Source organism: Danio rerio, chromosome 12, assembly GCF_052040795.2.
Source record: "Danio rerio strain M-AB ecotype USA chromosome 12, GRCz13ab, whole genome shotgun sequence".
Classification (NCBI taxonomy): Eukaryota; Metazoa; Chordata; class Actinopteri; order Cypriniformes; family Danionidae; genus Danio; species Danio rerio.
This window is the reverse complement of record NC_141032.1, coordinates 38,408,216-38,426,402: the sequence shown is the minus strand read 5'-3', so window position 1 is coordinate 38,426,402 and position 18,187 is coordinate 38,408,216. Positions and strand designations below refer to the sequence as shown.

At 36.6% G+C, this 18,187-nt stretch overlaps 2 protein-coding genes and 1 long non-coding RNA gene across 9 annotated transcripts in view; all 3 read left to right on the top strand.

The window, feature by feature from the left end:
- Positions 1-27: 27 nt before the first annotated feature.
- On the top strand, positions 28-527 carry LOC147834526 (uncharacterized). The gene is made up of 2 exons (XR_015504438.1): positions 28-237; positions 385-527. It is a non-coding gene; the product is annotated as an uncharacterized LOC147834526 (long non-coding RNA).
- Positions 528-1,116: 589 nt separating this feature from the next.
- dnai2a (dynein, axonemal, intermediate chain 2a) lies at positions 1,117-8,456 on the top strand. Its single transcript, NM_001110465.1, is given in 13 exon segments — positions 1,117-1,464; positions 1,803-1,981; positions 2,221-2,382; positions 3,161-3,276; positions 4,678-4,820; positions 4,972-5,085; positions 5,265-5,404; positions 5,551-5,673; positions 5,768-5,988; positions 7,429-7,564; positions 7,662-7,808; positions 7,955-8,152; positions 8,347-8,456. Coding segments are annotated over 11 exon segments (1,668 nt in total). The 5' UTR covers positions 1,117-1,464; positions 1,803-1,810; the 3' UTR covers positions 8,150-8,152; positions 8,347-8,456.
- Positions 8,457-9,242: 786 nt separating this feature from the next.
- rnf213b (ring finger protein 213b) overlaps positions 9,243-18,187 on the top strand; it is a 45,649-nt gene continuing 36,704 nt past the window's right edge. For 2 of the 7 annotated variants that reach the window (NM_001441490.2, XM_087275188.1), the window contains exons 1-21: positions 9,243-9,344; positions 9,933-10,934; positions 11,024-11,179; positions 11,472-11,635; positions 11,718-11,986; positions 12,075-12,322; positions 12,485-12,691; positions 12,772-12,985; positions 13,094-13,149; positions 13,249-13,411; positions 13,487-13,630; positions 13,871-13,969; positions 14,945-15,073; positions 15,219-15,378; positions 15,542-15,709; positions 15,838-15,987; positions 16,231-16,838; positions 16,957-17,116; positions 17,194-17,411; positions 17,607-17,750; positions 17,918-18,070. In NM_001441490.2, coding sequence (NP_001428419.1) covers positions 9,961-10,934; positions 11,024-11,179; positions 11,472-11,635; positions 11,718-11,986; positions 12,075-12,322; positions 12,485-12,691; positions 12,772-12,985; positions 13,094-13,149; positions 13,249-13,411; positions 13,487-13,630; positions 13,871-13,969; positions 14,945-15,073; positions 15,219-15,378; positions 15,542-15,709; positions 15,838-15,987; positions 16,231-16,838; positions 16,957-17,116; positions 17,194-17,411; positions 17,607-17,750; positions 17,918-18,070 — 4,584 coding nt within the window. In that variant the 5' untranslated portion in view covers positions 9,243-9,344; positions 9,933-9,960. Of the gene's footprint in view, positions 9,345-9,903; positions 10,935-11,023; positions 11,180-11,468; positions 11,636-11,717; positions 11,987-12,074; positions 12,323-12,484; positions 12,692-12,771; positions 12,986-13,093; positions 13,150-13,248; positions 13,412-13,486; positions 13,631-13,870; positions 13,970-14,944; positions 15,074-15,218; positions 15,379-15,541; positions 15,710-15,837; positions 15,988-16,230; positions 16,839-16,956; positions 17,117-17,193; positions 17,412-17,606; positions 17,751-17,917; positions 18,071-18,187 lie in introns of all 7 variants that reach the window. The other 5 variants (XM_087275190.1, NM_001441489.2, XM_087275189.1 and 2 more) reach the window with 3 other exon arrangements.

The following is an 18,187-nucleotide window of genomic DNA, read 5'->3' as shown; positions in this document are numbered from 1 at the left end:
AAAGCTCGTCGGTTCTCTCTCAGTGTTGTCAGTTCGCTCGGTGTTGTACTTGGCCAAGGTGAGTTCAATACCTGACAGTAGGAGTGGAGCCACTCCAATCTCACGAAGTCCGCTTCACGAAGCTGCACTCCATGGGGCGAGGCGGCTTGTGAGCCCTGGGCAGGTAACAATACAAGCCCCGAGGACCCTCAGGCAAACACGGGAGGCCAGTAGTGGGACCCTGCTGCGAGGGTTATGGTAGGTGGGAGCAGCGGGGCCCACTCATCGTCTTTTTTAAACGATAGTTTCAAACTTTAGTTTACTATAGTTTAAAATAGAAACCATGGCAACTGTAATGTTTTAACTGTATGTCTGGCTGTTGTAATGTTTTGCTTTGTTTTTCAGCAGAGTTGTTCAGCAAAGAAGGACTATTGAAGACAAACAGCGGGTTATATTCATGAGCGCGCGCATTATAATGTTTCCGTGCTGTTTTCTGAAAGTTTATCTTGTTTAGATAAGTTTACAAAATAAACTTTACTCATTCTAAACACCTGTCTCGTGTTTTATTTGTCCTCTACACCAATACACTGTCATAAAAGTCTGCTGAACGCATTTGTATGCAACATGGTTTGACAGTAAGTTAGTCTAACAAATAAATAGTTGTTATAAATGTACCTTTATTAGTCAAAATTTGGTTGAAGATGTAGACATAACGTTCGTTAATCGTAATGTTACGGTTGTTACATAACTGTATTTATTATTCTGTATGTTTTAAACCAGCAGATTATACTATAAATTTAACATGTCATAAACTTACTGTTATTCAAAAATTTGGTTAATAAAAATATCATAAGACAAGATGGGTATTGTTTTGGTTTTATGTAAAACTACTGTAGGTTTTGAGTTGAATACAGCAGATATGGATTAGGAATTACCCATGGCTATCAAATATATATATATATATATATATATATATATATATATATATATATATATATATATATATATATATATATACTTTTTTGCCGTTCATACGAAAAAGTTTAGGCACCCCTGGCTTAATCATTTAACGTTAGCTAATGAATAATTAATTACGTTGTGAAACGTTCGCCTCAGTTGGCCCAAAACCTACCTCTTAGTGCCAACGTCAGGGCGTGTAATTAACATTAAGATAATCATTCTGGGAGGTCAAAACAAAAATACTGAAATTCTTTGAAGACTACATTATTATAGTCGTCAATATACAGCATAACAAAGCTAAAAACATTGTCTTAGTCCGACATCAAAGACTTAATTATCTCCAACAGTTGATAGGGATGGTTTTGGTATGTTTACAATGACGTTATCAATGTCGGTTATATTTTGACTTCTGCGTAATCTGCAAGGTAAATAAACGGCAGGTTTTTAAAGTTTGAGATCAAGATTTTACAAAAGATCCCGATTACATATGTGTTAACGAGGAAGTTAAAACAGGACGAGATTCAGGTAGGTGTCAGCTTTAGCTTAATCGTCAGATTTGAATACATTTTACGTTATTTAGGGTTTTGTTATGTAGCGCTCTGTAGTGGTGGCGTTTCTCTGCAGTCGGTTTATTGCTGTCCGTGTTTTGTGGGTCAACAAACATAGGCTAAATTTGACCTCATTTTTATCGAAATAAAAATAGGCCTATGCTTTAAGATTAAGTCAATAAAAACATGGAAATTGATGAAGAAAAACTTGATTGATTACCAATTAGAATAAACTTGACAAGCAAACATGAATTTAACTCCAATGTGCCACTTAGGGCTCATTAAGTATGTCTTCAATCATATTTTCTCATTTAGCTTTCAAAATGGAGATGACATATCAACAGAAAATTGAGTCGGGCCGCTGGTGTAAGTTTTCAGAAAAAGCTGTGGTACATGAGGACATCCCACCTGATCCTTCACTGGCCTTAGAATACATAGACAGAGGAACATGTCATGTGGGCACACAGTTCTCCAAGTTTTGGTCACAGCATGAGGTAAGCAAAAAAAAATAAATAAATGTTGAGGGAGCTTGATGTTACTTTCACATGCAAAAGTTTCTTTTTCTGATCAGTGTTTTTGTTATGTTTTCCTATAAAATATCCAAGTATTCTTACAACGAATAACTGCCAGTAAGATACAAAAAATAAACTATAAGAAAATAAAATGAACTATATTCATTTATCCAAGCCATGCTCTGGACGTGTTTGTTAAACTGTCTGTTTGACCCATTCAGGTGACTCCATTCCACACTGAACAAGTCTCACATGGAATGAACCATGTTGAAGGTGGTTGGCCAGAAACAATCAGTGCTAACAATGATGAGCTGACTCTACGCTACAGAAAGAAAGTGCAGAAGGATGAGTCTTATCAGCAGACAGTTATTGAGACTGTTTCTGTAAGTGACAACATCTTAAAAACAATTGCCCTTAAAGTCTGTGAAATCAAAATTGCCAATGTTTTTTTTTCTAGCACACATTGTTAGTCTTAAGATGAAAAATTTATCTGTGCAAGTTTTGGTGATCTTTAATCAAAATCTGATAATTTGCTTTGACTTTCTATGATGATGTTAGTTTGACTGCTGGGGTAAAATATGCTTAGCCACGCCCCTCTAACCGTTTGCAGCAAATGGATGATAAAAGGAGGAACTCAAAAATAAAACCCCACCCCTACTCTGTATTCCGTTTCCGAAATATTTCATCAAACTGTATTAAAAGTCTGCAGCATCTTCCGGTTCACAACTTTGTACTGGGAAACACACTCGCATTCACACACACTCATTCACTGCAGCAAATTTAGTTCATTCGATTAAACTTTAGTGTATGTCTTTGGACTGTGAAGGAAACTGAAGCACCCAGAGGAAACCCACACCAACATGGGTAGAACATGCAAACTCCACACAGAAATGCCAACTGGCTCAGCTAGGACTCGAACCAGCGACCTTCTAGCAGTGAGGCGACTGTGCTAACCACTGAGCCACCGTGCCGCCTAAGAACAACATAAGTGTATAATAATGACAAATATTTAATTTTAGATAGTCAATGGATTAATTTGGTTTCAGCTTTTATCTTTCTCAAAACTGCTCATTAAATTACTTGTATTTATTAGGTGCTCTTAAATAGAAATCATGAAGTGATTGCAATTCTATCTGAGGCTTTCCTTCCTGTCATCTACAGGTTATGGAAAATTACAAGCAGAAAGTCCTTGAAAAGTCCCAAGTTTATTTTAAAGATAACAGAGTGGTGGTCAAAAGGGAGGACATGGCATCAGCAAGGATCATAAATGTGCTCAGGTAAGCACACACATTAAGTGGCCTATCATACACCCGGCGCTATAAGGCGCAAGACCTGTTTGCCTCGATGTGTTTTTGTTTTCAGACCAACACAACCTTAATTTTCCCGTTTTCCACCACGTTGTTTAAATAGCAAATCCATTTGCCACACTTTGAGGACTCATGGGGGTTTCGGTCTAGAAAAGAGGTGTGTTAAGGCGCATTGTTGGTACGTTGCTATTTTGAGGAACTAAAATAGACTGCGCAATAGACCAGCTGAAAGCAGGACTAAAGTCCAGCGCAGAGTTGTGATCCTCGCTTACCCATTGCTTGAAACATGCAGAATGTACAGCAAGACACAAATATCTTTACAGCTAAAAAGAATTTAAGGATTAAAATATTACAAAAATGATTATTTTCTTCATAAATATAGAAACCACTTCCTTTTTTTTGCCTTCTTAATCTCGGTGGGGCATTTTTTCAGTTTATTCATTTATTTTATTTGCTTTTGTATAATGTTATTATTATTAGTAATAGTATTTATTATATCCATATTTATATTTGTTTTATTAAAAACAAGCTTATATGTGTCCACCTGTCAGGTTTTGGACCATATGGGGCATAGCATGTGTATGAGGATATCACTTAGTTTTTTGACCACACTTCATTTTTATTGTTCGTTTATTTGCTGGTAATTAGAACTGAATTTAGAAATAGTTTTAAAAGAAATCTTTGGGCTTAACAACAAAATGAATTATGTAGGCTAATGTCTGAGCGTACAACATGTTTCCTAATCCACAAAAGAGAGAAAAGGAAAGTAAAAGTAAAGGCTGATTGGAGGAGGCTCATTCTTAATCCTCTTGCTGCAGATGGTCTGTTTAACTGTTTTCTGACTTGTGAAGCGTTCAGTTTTTCTACTTACAAAGTCCGCCATGTAAATAGCAAATGCGCCATGGCACGACGCAAATCACTCTTAAAGGGAATGGGAGATGAAACTGATTGGTTTAATGTACGTTATGCTTAAAACACACCTATAACTCATTAACAGAATAAGGCCAACCCTGTTACACAATGCGCTGCAGTTTTTGTCCATCCTTAAAATACCAAAAGTGGATTGGGACACGCCCTTAATGCTTTTCCGCCCTGAGCTTTAGACTTTGCACCTAGATCATTAATAATAGAGCCCTAAAGCACAATAGGATGACTTGGATTTCATTTGGAAGTGATTTGCCTTAGATGTCTGGATAGATAGATAGATAGATAGATAGATAGATAGATAGATAGATAGATGGATGGATGGATGGATGGATGGATGGATGGATGGATGGATGGATGGATGGATGGATGGATGGATGGAGGGAGGGAGGGAGGGAGGGAGGGAGGTATGGATAGTAGATTTTTCTAAGTGTGATTTTTCCATAGAGACCCAAAAAAAGAGAAGCGTGCAGCCACCAGCTTGTCCTGGCACCCAGTTGATAATCATAAACTAGCTGTGGCCTACTCTTGTGTGGAATTTCAAAGAGGACCCAAAAACATGAGCTCTGACTCCTATATATGGAACATTGGTACGTCACTTCTTATACTGTCATATTTATTTTATCAACATACGGATAAAAAAATTATAAAACACAGCAAATCTGTAGACCACCATCACCAAATATTGATGTCTGATCTTTCCCTAAGTTACATTAGTGTATTTTGGTTTCCCAATTACAGAAAACAACAAACAGCCGGAGATGACCCTGAAATCCATATCCCCTCTTGTTTGTCTAGAGTACAACCTCAAAAATATCAGCATCCTTATTGGGGGAAGCTACAATGGACAGATTGGTGGGTTTTTATTCTGAATTTGAATGTCATAAGCATGAATATATAAGGTAAATGTGCCTTTTTAAATTTATCTGACAGATTGTACAGTCTGCTGTTTGTTTGGCATTAATTGTAAACATCTCAAATACTGAAATTGCATCTTAACTGTGCTCTAGTAAGAAAACATACTCTATTTCCAGGCTATTGGGACACACGGAGTGGCAGCCAACCAGTACAAATATCCGCTATTGAACATAGCCATAAAGATCCTGTCTACAAAGTCATCTGGCTGCAGACAAAGATAGGCACTGAAGCTTTTTCAGCTTCTACAGATGGTCAGGTCTGTGTACATTGACACCACAGTCTACAAATGCTTAAATAAGCCTGCAGTATTTCACAGCATCCTTTGAACTGAATAGCCATATTAGCAAAACTCTCAGAGTAATTAATATTACTCTTGATTCAAAGAAGTGTGTTTGACATCAGGTACTGTTCTGGGACATTCGTAATATGAGTGAGCCCACAAAGCAGCTAATTTTGGACCCCGCTAAGAGCAAAAACCTTAACAATGCATTTGGTGCATTCTCAATGGAGTTTGACAACACTATGGTAATAAAATAGTACATGTCTCATTGTGATTTGGACAATTCCATTGTGGTTACTCAATGAGAACGTAATGACTGTTTGCTTTTGTTTACACAAGCCCAAATTTTTAGTGGGCACAGAACAGGGGCTTGTGGTCTTGTGCAATCGCAAGTTAGAGACCACAGATGAGCCGATTGTTTGCACATACAGCGGTCACCTTGGCCCAGTTTACGCCGTGCAGAGGAACCCCTTCTTCCCAAAGTACTTCTTGACTGTGGCTGACTGGACGGCCCGCATCTGGTCAGAGGACATCAGATTGTCTTCCATCATGTCGACCAAGTGAGAATGACAGAGTAGTATTTATATCACTAAACTATGTCATGTGTGATGTTTATTTGGATCAACTGTATCTTAATAGTGTTAATTCGCCTAAAAGGCAGCCATTTGCCACATTTTCCACATGATCTTCTATCTTTTACAGACCACAACACTATATTAGTTATAATATAAATATACTATTTTATTACTATATTATATTAGTAGTAAAAAGAAACCAGCATTAAAGATATAGTTCAGCCCAAAAAAATTGTCATCATTTACTCATCCTTTACTTGTTCTAGACCTATTTAACTTTCTTTTTTCTGTTGAACAAAAAAAGATATTTTGAAGAAAGCTGGAAACTGGTAACCACTGACTTCTACAGAAGTATTTTTTTTCCTGCAGTTTTTACCGGTTTTCGGCTTTCTTCAAAATGTCAGGGGTTTTCAAAAGAAATAAGAAACTCATAAAGGTTGGGAATTACTCAAGGGGTGTGTAAAAATGCTTAAATTATTTTTTTAAGTGAGTTATCATTTTAAACTCCAAAAGTATCACAGAATGTTACACATACATTATATTTCAAATTTAGAGTTAACAAACCAAAACTGATTGTAAAACAAAAAATGTATTAATACCAAATATTTGACCGTTAGTCTGTGTATAGTCTCCACAACCGTATTCATGAACTTTTATTAGTATGAAAATTCACTCACCCAGAAAAAAACACACAAGTGCACACCAGTTGATGATTAAAAAGTTGAATAAAACATGTTTAATAATCTTGCATGGACTCATTCTGTGACACTTTTGCTATAAGATAAATGCTTGTCACCATTCACTGCCATATGGATGACTGTATGTAAAATGTTTTAAAAATGTATCCTAATGGACCATTTTGAGGGATGTAAACAATAACAATGTTCCTAACATATTTCCTGTTATACATATTTAATTTCTGTAGCTTTCGAAAAAGATCTATATATTGATAAATAATGTTATGATCACTGTTATGATGTTAAGTCATGATTAAACTGCCTCTTATTACAATTATGCAATAGTTTGATAACAAGCAGGAAATGTTTATGACATCACCACATTAAAATGGTCTATACAAAAAAGAAAAAGGGCTTATCACAGATTACAGATAAGAGAACCACTGTTTTAAAAGGATAGTTCACCCAAAAATGTTCAAATTCTTTCATTATTTACTTACTTTCTTCTGTTGAACACAAAAGGAGATATTTTGAAGAATGTTGTAAACCCGTAGCCAATGACTTGGCTTCCCCGCTATGGATGTCAGTGGCTAGCGATTTCTAACGTTATTCAAAATATATAAAGAACGAAAAAGAAAAATGTCCAATAAATGTTTGGAACTACTTTCATTTTTGCATAAACAATCCCTTTAGGTAGTGGTTTCTTCCATCTACTTGAACAGTCAATACTTCTCATTTGTTTTTACAGATACCACACAAGCCATCTGATGGATGGCTGTTGGAGTCCAGTCAGACCCGCTGTCTTCTTTACAGTTAAGATGGACGGCACCTTGGATGTGTGGGACATATTGCTTAAACAAAAGGACCCGGTTCTCAGTCTCAAAGTCAGTCTTAAATATGGTTTCCTCATCCTGAAATGTCTTAAATCACTTAAATGTGTATGTGTCGTTTTATATTTATGAAGATTTTTTTCTCTCACAGGTTTGTGACGAAACTCTGTACAGTATCCGTGTAAAAAATGACAGCCCTTTGATGTGCTGTGGTTCTCAGTTGGGAACAGTCACGCTGCTGAAGATGTCATCAAACCTGTGCACCCTGCAGAGTAATGAGAAGGGACTTGTCTCAGAGGTGGACATTTTATTATTACTACTGACATGAAATTTGAGTAAATGAAACATGTGAATTATTCTTTTAAACGAGATATAATTGTAAACCAATAGTCCTCCTGGTACACTGAACCATTGATTTTTCATGTGGATTTTTAAATTTTGTAGATGTTTGAACGTGAGACTAAAAGAGAGAAGATTCTTGAAGCTTTTTACAAAGAAAGGAATCAAATAAAACAGAGCTGCCCTAAAGAGGAGGAGGATGGAAGAGCAGAATTACAGGAACTGCTGGCTGAAACAGAGACTGAGTTTTTTGAGGCTATTAATGTAGAGAAGAAGAAAATACAAGTTGATGAGAAATAACAGGTGTGGGACATGTTATTTGTATGCAAATCTACATCAATTTTGTTGTTTTCTTTGTTAAGCATGCAAAGGTTTCATACTTAACCACTGTCATCGTGCACTGTCAGGCATGACTTGCATTCCACAAGAATCAATATGTCAGTAATTATTATTAAAATATACTAAACAAACCACATTTTGTTTCTTGTCTCCTGCAGGAAAACAGTGTGTGAAGGAATCCATGAATAACACTTCTTCTAAACATGCCAAAAAAGGAGCATCTTCCACTTGCAAATAGAGTTTAAAATATTTCTATCTAAAGTTAATTGAAATAGGTACCAAAGTCATTTGTCCCTTCTAGCCCACCCCACCTTTTTAAATATGTATTTTTTTAAAGGACATAATTTTAGCATTAACAATTGTATACTAATAAATTGTATAGCAACTACCAACTTAGTAGATACAGTTTGAAAACCTTAAAAAATAAAATTGAAATGGAAAAGTCTGCTTTAAACTCTCAGTATTTATTTTTCTTAAACTCATGTCACCTGAAAACAGACAAATAAGTATTTGTTCAGGTTTTCTCTTTAAAACCCATATCATAACATCCATGCGTGCATTACTGCATAAATCCACCACATTAAAAACATTCAAATTAAATCTACTTGCTACAGGTGTACACATTTAGCATGAAATAATTGTTACCTGCCACGTGATGCCAGTATTTCTTATGAAATGAAAGTTTCTAGTTTGTGGATATTAACATTAGCAGATGAGAAAACGAGCTATTAAAACTTCTTTCAGCATGAAATAAAGAAACCGCACCATATTGAATCATTTTGAAGCAACTACTAAACATTAATTGAGTTATGCGAATGTTTGATGTACAATACAGTTTAACGTATTATTTACGCATCTAGTTTGACGTTATCAGAGTCCAATACAGACGGAAAAAAAACTTAAAACCAAGCAACGTCAACATGGGTGCTTTAATATTCTTGATTCATGGTTTCCCTGGTTGTAATGAGGGAAGGGCCAGTGTAGAAACTAGCTGGTGAAACGAAACTGAAACTGAAGAAGCGAATTCGATAAAAAGGCGAAGAGGAGGGACCGAAGGGATTTGTTCGGTTTGCAGACAGAGCGATGACTTTTCAGGGAGAGAGACTCGCCAAAACATTTATCTGTCATCGTTTTACTATGTCAAAGATCAATGCAGGTACGTAATGATAACCTTAATCTAATGGTTTGTTGTAAACGCGTTTAACACGTCTATATTGTATAGGGAGTAAAATATTGCATACGCATTCATATGCAGATTTTGATGTTATATATTGTATTTAAAGTTTCTGTACAACTTGCCTTTTAGTCATTTCTGATTTAAAGAAGTTAAAATGAAGTTGTGGGTAAGGAGATTAACGTTATAATGAAAAGCATAAAATACCGCAAAAACATTTGATCGACTATTAATGTCATGGGGTGATGATATGTTCAGTGTTTACTTATGAAAATTTACCTCACTTTACCATATTTTAACTGTAGTACTGGGACCATAGTAGGTAAATCATGGATTGTTTCTGTAAAACAAACTGGAATTTGTGTCATGTAGTTTGAACAATTTTAACAACAATAATGCAAATAGCAGTCCCTCACTTCTGATTAGGGATTATGTTAAACCTCAGAAAAATCAAAATGCATAAAATAGTTACATACAGTTTATTTATATTTGTAACATACAGTAGCATACATATTTTTGACATTTTGTTTTTGACAATTAGACTTTTGAACCTTTTGAAACAACATCCAGGAAGCTAAAAGCTGTGATAGGGTAGAAAATGACAAGGAAGAGAAAAAGTGGCAAGAAAGGGAAGCCATTGGCACAGAAGAAGGAGGCCCAAAAAAGAGGTGGCAGCACATCTTCATCCACAACACAAAAGGAGGGGGCTCAAAAAGGAGATGGGAGCTCATCATCATCCACGACACAGAAGGATGGGGCTCAAAAAAGAGATGACAGCACATCATCATCTACAGCACAGAAGGAGGAGGGCCAAAAAAGTGATGGGAGCACATCATCATCCACAACAAATAAGGAGGGAGCTCAAAAAAGAGATGGGAGCACATCTTCCAGATTGCAGAAAAAGGGGCCCCAAAAAAGAAAAGGTAGCACATCTTCATCTAGAGCACATTCACGGAGTCGATCAAAAAGCAAGCAAACTAGTTACCCAAGCCAGGCCAGATCCAGAAGCCATGGCCAGCACAACATAAGCACAACTGAGTCTGGGCCACTCAGCAAAGAGGCTCAAACTCAAACAAGCGCAAGTTTGTTGGTGGACAAGGACACTCAGACTGAGACTGTCGGTCAAGCATCACAGCAGACACAAACAGAGATCAATGGCAACACAGAGACAGCAGAAGTTTCACAGCCTCCACAGCTCAGTCATGAAGATGTTGAGATGGAGGGTACTGTGCAGCCAAGGACAAAAGGGAGTGAAAGTGATGGGGAAAAGGAGGAAAGTGTAAAGAGGAAGAAACGGAAAGTGAGTGAAATTGGGGAACCTGCAAAGGAGACAGAAGAAAGCACCAAACTATCACATGAATGTGGGGAAAAAGTTGGTGATAATCAAAAGAATGAAGACACAAATAAACATTATGGAGGAGATTCACTGAAAGACCTTAAGTCAGTAACAGAAGAGCCAAAATCATACGCAGCAGCTGCCGCAACAGGGAAGACAGGCAAAGTGTCTAAGGAGCAGACGAATCAGATAGAAGCAAATCAGGACAGCACAATGGAAAGCAAAAGTACTCAGAGGTTTGTGATGCTGCACTTAGAACTATAAATATTTCAGCTAAGTATATGTAACCTTTGATGCATTCTAATTTTTAATATTGTTGTAACAGAAAACCTTCTCCAGTGAGGGCTCCAGCTGGACCGCCAATGCTGACGTTTTACATCTATGCAGTTTTGGACAAACGATTCAGATTTAATGAACAATATGACTCCCTTTTCCTTGATTATAAGAATGGAAACATTAAACTTCAGATGAAACATTTCAAGTAAGTTTCTCATTATACAGACTTTAAACTGTATGTAATAATAAGTTTCACTTACTTTGTCTTTATCTTTCGGCTTAGTTTCTGATTTATCAGGAGTCGCCACAGCAGAATGAACTGCCAAAATATGTTTTTAACCAAATATATTATTTATTTATTATTTACTATTTTAAGTAGCGTAGTCAAACAGTAAAAGTTGAAATAAGCACTGAACAAGAAGATGTTTACTGATGTTAAATGTTGTATTGCATAGTGTATTTTTTTAATGTTAAGGCCATTTCTTGTTGTTTAGCAGTATAGGAAAGGATGGCTATTTGATTGAGGCAACATTTTCAGTCAAGGACAGTGCAGTGAGAGGTGGCACAATTCAATATAAATATGTGGTGCAGCAGAGGCAAAATCAGAAGTCGGAAATAGCAGTGAGATACATTGAGGTCCCTTCTTACACTACAGAGAAAGGTACTAAAATCTGAATATATTTATATGTTTATTTTTTTGTAAAAATAAAAAAAATTATTATTTTTTTTTTTGCATTTTCCAGAATTCCACCTTTATGAAGGCTATATAAGCTGTTCAAGCACAGTCTCAATTACAGAATGGATGATGAGCTTGTTTCATTCTGAACAAAAAGCAGTTTACAAAGGCTGGGAGACTTCTGCGCATGTGTTACTGGACAGAATTTTTCTTAAATGGCACCCATCTAATGAGGAGAGCAACATGACATTTGTGCAACACTTAAGAAGTTACAAAAATGCTTTTGAGTCAGGCTGCGTGGAGTTTCCAGGAAATTATACTCCATTTCCTATAAAAGTAAATGTGACACACACATAAATAAACTGTTACTTTTTACTTATTTTTTGAAATTCCTGTTACAACAGAATGTATTGTTTTACTGTAGGTCTCAGAGCTCATTTCTGCTAAACTAAGAATGATTTTAAAAAAAGAATCAGAAGCTCTTAGGACATCAGAGAGCTTAGATGGGGTCAAATCAGAGGCACTATCAGTGGCCCTATCAGTGTTCAAGGTGTGCTGTGGCTGTGATGTCGATCTCAGCTTAAAGGACTGGGGCAAACTCTGCCAAGTTGTCTCTGAATGCATGGGTTCCTTTGGAGAAATTCAAACAACCCAAACTGCCCCATTTATCAAGTGAGTAAGGTTTATTTGACAAATCTGGTTTTAGATCATTGATTTTATCTGTATCTTCTAATGCACACTAGAATGCGGTGGCATTTCTAGTAATGAATATGTATTAATGTTTACAAGTTGCTAAGCACCACAATAATCATCATGATTTTGGTTTCTTTCTAGCACAGTGACAGGACTGATGAACCTATGTGCAAAGAAGCTCATCACAGAAGTGGTGTTACTTGTTCCTGTCCTTCATTTACTGAGAAATTCAGAAGTAAAAGAAGCAGGTCCAGGCTCATCTATGGATGAACAGAGATGGACAGGGCTTGAAAACATATCATATCAATCTTTTAGGGAAAGAATCAGAGGACTCCCAGACAAAAGGAGGTTCGTTTGGATAATTTTATAGGGCACTTTTTCATTTCATAATAAACAGGATAAGATATGTGATTTTCTTTATTTTGTAGGATGATCCTTAAGCTGATCAAAGATAACTTGCCAATGACCAAAGACAACCCTAAATTGTTGAAAAGCTGGCTTTCCTTGGTGGCATTTGAGGATGTTTCTGAGTTTGTCCAGTTGACTGGTAGCTTTCCTGAACTCCTGATCCAAAGTCTAATGTGCAGAATCATAGAGGCAGAAAAAAACACTGATGCCAATCGCACAGAAAAAAACCTGGAGGTATTTGATTAAGGACGCATTCATGATTAGGAACTTGAGCTACAGCTGTTGCCTTTGCCACAGAAAGAACATTATTATACTAACACATGTTTGTTTTTTAAATTTCAGGTAACTGGAAAGGTCCTGAACCTCTTGTTGAAGAGCATTGAGAAAGACAGAGAAAGGTACATATATTTGTTTATAGTGGGATTCATTGAACTTAATGTTCTTTTTGAATATTTAATATGGGGCAGGTATTAATGCAGGATTTCTTTAATCACCAGAATCATGAAGACTGAGCAATTGACATTAATCCTTCAGTGTTGCTGTAATGTTCACAAGAGTGTTTGCAAGACTGCTCGGCTTGTCCCACAATACAAAGTCACAGTGCTCTCTTTCCAGCTTCTCCTTAAAATGGCTGAAATTGTTTATGATGGGTTTTTTAAGGTAGTGTATCATTAACATATTCTTAATAGTTATATAAGGATGGTGTCTTTTTGAAAAAATCATTTCATTTTGCAGGGTGGAGAGCAAATGAAACAACATCAAAATGAGGTTTTGTCCAAACTCAACATCATTCAAGAGGATTTCAGGAAATGGAGAGTTGAGCTCCTCTTAAAACCTCTGATGCAGACCTCTGGATTCACTTACCCTCGAGAAATGGAGGTAATCTTTATGAATATATTATTGAAGCCAATCAACTGCAAAGACAGTGCCATGTGCCAATGGTCATGATAGACTATTGAATTTATTCAGACACATATTCATGCACTAGGGTGTTAATTTGAGGTGTTGGCTGTGTTTTTGTGCTGTTTACATGTTAATCAGACATCCTGAGCTTGAATATGGTAGTGGCTGGATCTATGTAATAGAAATTTGTGTTTTTTTTTTTATTCTTTTTTGCAGTTGTGGAATGATTTGTATGGGATTGAGAGTTCAATTCCAGGTGTCACTGAAAGATGGAAGGGTTTTTTAGATCATGACCTGAGACGGAGGATATCCCAGGTACTGTATATACACTTAAATATACACTCACCGGCCATTTTATTAGGTACACCTTACTAGTGCCGGGTTGGACCCCCTGTTGCCTTCAGAACTGTGGTCATAAAGGCATGGACATGGTCAGCAACAATATTCAGGTAGGCTATGGTGTTGACATGATGCTCAGTTGGTAATAATGGGTCCAAAGCATGGCAAGAAAATATCCCCTACACCATTACACCACCACCACCAGCCTGAACCGTTGATACAAGGCATTTCATGCTTTCATGTTGTTGAGGCCAAATTCTGACCCTACCATCTGAATGTCGCAGCAGAAATCGAGACTTATCAGACCAGGCAACATTTTTCCAATCTTCTATTGTCCAATTTTGGTGAGTCTGTGTGAATTGTAGCCTCAGTTTCCTGTTCTTAGCTGACAGGAGTGGCACCCGGTGTGGTCTTCTGCTGCTTTAGCCCATCCGCCCCAAGGTTCGACGTGTTGTTCATTCAGAGATGCTCTTCTGCACACCTCGGTTATAACGAGTGGTTATTTGAGTTACTGTTTCCTTTCTATTAGCTCGAACCAGTCTGGCCACTCTCCTCTAATCTCTGGCATCAACAAGGTATTTGCGCACACAGAACTGCCACTCACTGGCATTTTTTTCTTTTTCGGACCATTTTCTGTAAACCCTAGACAAGGTTGCGTGTGAAAATCCCAGTAGATCAGCATTTTCTAAAATATTCAGACCAGCCCATCTGGCACCAACAACCATACCATGTTCACAGTCACTTAAATCACCTTTCTTCTCCATTTGGATGCTCGGTTTGAACTGCAGCATATTGTCTTGACCTTGTCTACATGCCTAAAATCATTGAATTGCTGCTTTAATGAGCAGTTGGACAGGTGCACCTAATAAAGTGGCTGGTGAGTGTACATAAATAAGCATAAACATTTTAATTTTACAAAATTTAAGTCAACATAATCCATTTGTTTTTTAGATTTCTGACACTGACAAGATTGTTGTGTATGTCCTGGTCACGTCAGCCAAGGCTGTTGAGAATAGTCATGCAAACATTCAGTCTTGTTTGAAAGAGTTGTGTGAGGCTGCCATTAAGAACCAGTGTCAGGTATTGTCATATAACACCTTTTAAGATTTAAAGAGATGATCAGTTTTGCAGTATTGTTATATGCACAATATGACTACAAATGTAGAAAGATTGGTATATTTGTAATTGCTTGTATATCTTGTCCTGTTTTTACCTCTTTTACCAGGCAAAGAAGGAAGGAACGCTTTTATGCCATCTTTTTTCCAAGACCATTTCATGGCCAGTTCTGTCCTCCATTATTGTGGAGTCAGCGGCTTGCTTTGGAGAGGATCATAAAGGTCGTCTGCTTGACCCACAATCAGCAATCAACTTCTTTTTGTCTCAAGGTATATAGTAACTTGATATAACAAGTTTCATTGTTTTAATTTAATCTAACAATAAAGTTAATGGTTTAAAACAAACACTTGGACAAAAAATTACTATCCTTCTTGTATGAAAATACAGTACCAGCAACAGTTAATCAATATCATGGGTTATGTTTTATTACAGACAAGTGGAATGAGTGGAAGTTAGAAGATGGTGCCAGTCAATTAATTGCAGAGAGTCAGTCGTTCTTGGGTCGTCTCATTCAGACCCTATGCCAAGGAAGCATACCCTTGGGCCATCTTAAGACAATCTTTAAATATAAGACACAATTTCAGAAGCTTTACAACCAGTGTAAGTGCTATGCACTGAATTTCTGTTATCATTTCTACTGTATATATATATATATATATATATATATATATATATAGCGGTCTCTGTAGATACACACTTAATCACTGTTGTGTTTATTTTGACATTAGATAAGAACAACAACAAAGAAATGAAGGTTTCAATCAGTGTGTCAGATCTACTCAGTCAAAGAGAAGATGACTTGAAAGCCTTTGAACAACAGAAGGGGTACATGACCAACCTTATTAATATGCTGGGAAAGATTTCTGATGTCATAAATGGTAATTACTCATTTGAATTTCATTGTATTTATCTTTTTTTAACAGTTTTATATTAAATATGTTGAACCCCATGCAAGACATGTCCTTCCCTAATTATAGATAGGAGACCTAGTTAAAATCTTATTGAAATATTTAAGCTGCTACCTTAGGATGCTTTTATGAAGATTAAGTAATTTAATACTGAATTATATAAACTGTAAAAATAAATATGTTTGTATTTTACATTGATTGTGGCCACAACAGTACCAGAGCTTTCGTCCCTTGAAGAAATTGCCAAAACCAACGTGCAGGAGGTCGCACTGGACAAGCTGGTTGAAGTGGAAACCTATTTTTCTAAAGATGATCTTAAGAAAAACAACACAAGGCGAGTGTTATTCTACAGTGATGATCAGCAAGTCCAAGACATGGCACGGAAGATGCATGACGTAAACTCCAGCAACCTCATTTTAAGTTTTTGGCAAGAAAAAGCAAAAGATTATTTTATGGCTGGTCCTGAGCTTTTGTCACTAGATCTTACAGAAATCTATGAAGATATCTGGACACCATGTCTCACTAAATTCCTCAACTTTGGTAATCGGATTGCTGTTGGACAAGCATGCTTTAAAGAGGTGGAAGAGGCTTTGGTAGGGTGTGGGGAGACAGGTGAAGGAGATCGTTTGAAGAAAGAGTTTATGTTGATGGCCACTATGCTGGACGGCCATAATGAGAACTGGCCAGAGCAACGTCTAAAGCAGATTCGGGAATACAGATGCCTTTATGATGCAGCAGAATCTGCTGAGGTCATACTGAAATTAAAAGATAGGTTGGGATTACAAGGAGATTTCAGCCATATACATAGCTTGACTCTAGTGGTAAGAGACCTATCTTTATTGTGATTGCATTAGATTTACCATTTATGTGTTTTTCATTAAAATTGATATGTTTTTGTATAGACTGTTGTGATATTTCTGTTGTTTTACATAATAATAGAGAGATGACTCATTTAAACAAAACACTCTGGGTTCACTGAGTGAGGATCTCATTAAAGCGAGGCAAAAGCTGGCAGATGTTGAACGCCGACACACAACCTGTCTTGAGGCATTCTTGAAAAGTGATACACTAATTAAATGGATCAAAGCAGAAATTCCAAGTAAGATTTTCTGGCTTTATAGTGTTCATATCTGGAAGAAAATCTGTCCCTTTTTTAATATACTTTATTTTATTCAGGTTTAAAGGAATTGAAAGTCTTTATGGAACTGGCCACAATTTCTGCTGGAGAGAATGATGCAGACATTGATAGGTTGGCTAGTTTTGAGACTGCTGTGATGGGCTATGCACCTTTGCTTTATTCACTACCACAAAATGTAGGATTTGAAGAGTTTTTTGACTATGCTAAGCAAGTATTGGACACCCTTAACAAAGATGAGAAACTCGGGGATAAACTGGTAAGTATCTGCAAGATGATTGAGTTTTTGATAGAGCTTTCTGCTGTTATAATTATTGATATCTGTACACCCACAATTTTCCAATTATTAGCTACCAAATGATCCATTTTTAATGTAAAAAGTCTTATCAGTCACATTAAGGGAACATTCTTTTATGTGTTTTAATGAAGGTTTGCCTATATATAATGTTTACAGGTAGACTCCAATCGGTGGTTGGATTGGCTTAAAGGTTTAAGGGAAACTCATGGCTCTGTTGAACAGTCGTCTTTATCTTTGGCCTCAGCTATCAACACTGGAGGCATGTACCATGTAGGCTGGCCTGATGATTTCAATGGAAAAGTGAGTAAAAAATAGTCCTAATTGTTCAATGCTTAATAGACAAATACGTGATGGCTTAAAATCACAAAAATCTTTCTTTAAATAGTTATAAAGTAATTTTCTACTAAAGAGGTATTTTATTGAATAGGGGAGTTTGTGAGCATGCTTAATATGTTATATGTTTGTAGACTGGTTTGGACAACATCTTTTACGTGAAGGTGACCAAAAACAATGAAGAAAAGACATATCGTCTTAATGAACTCTTAGAGCTGCAGAATAAACTCATGCTGATGTCATCTAAAGGAGAGAAGGGAAAGGAGCAAGTCATCAAGTTTACTCAGGTTGGGTTCATTGTTACATTCTCCAAGGTCTGAAAACATACAGTAAATACCAGACACCATTATGTTAAACTCTGTTTAACACCAATTTGAGTATATTTTGTGGAGACTTAACTCTTG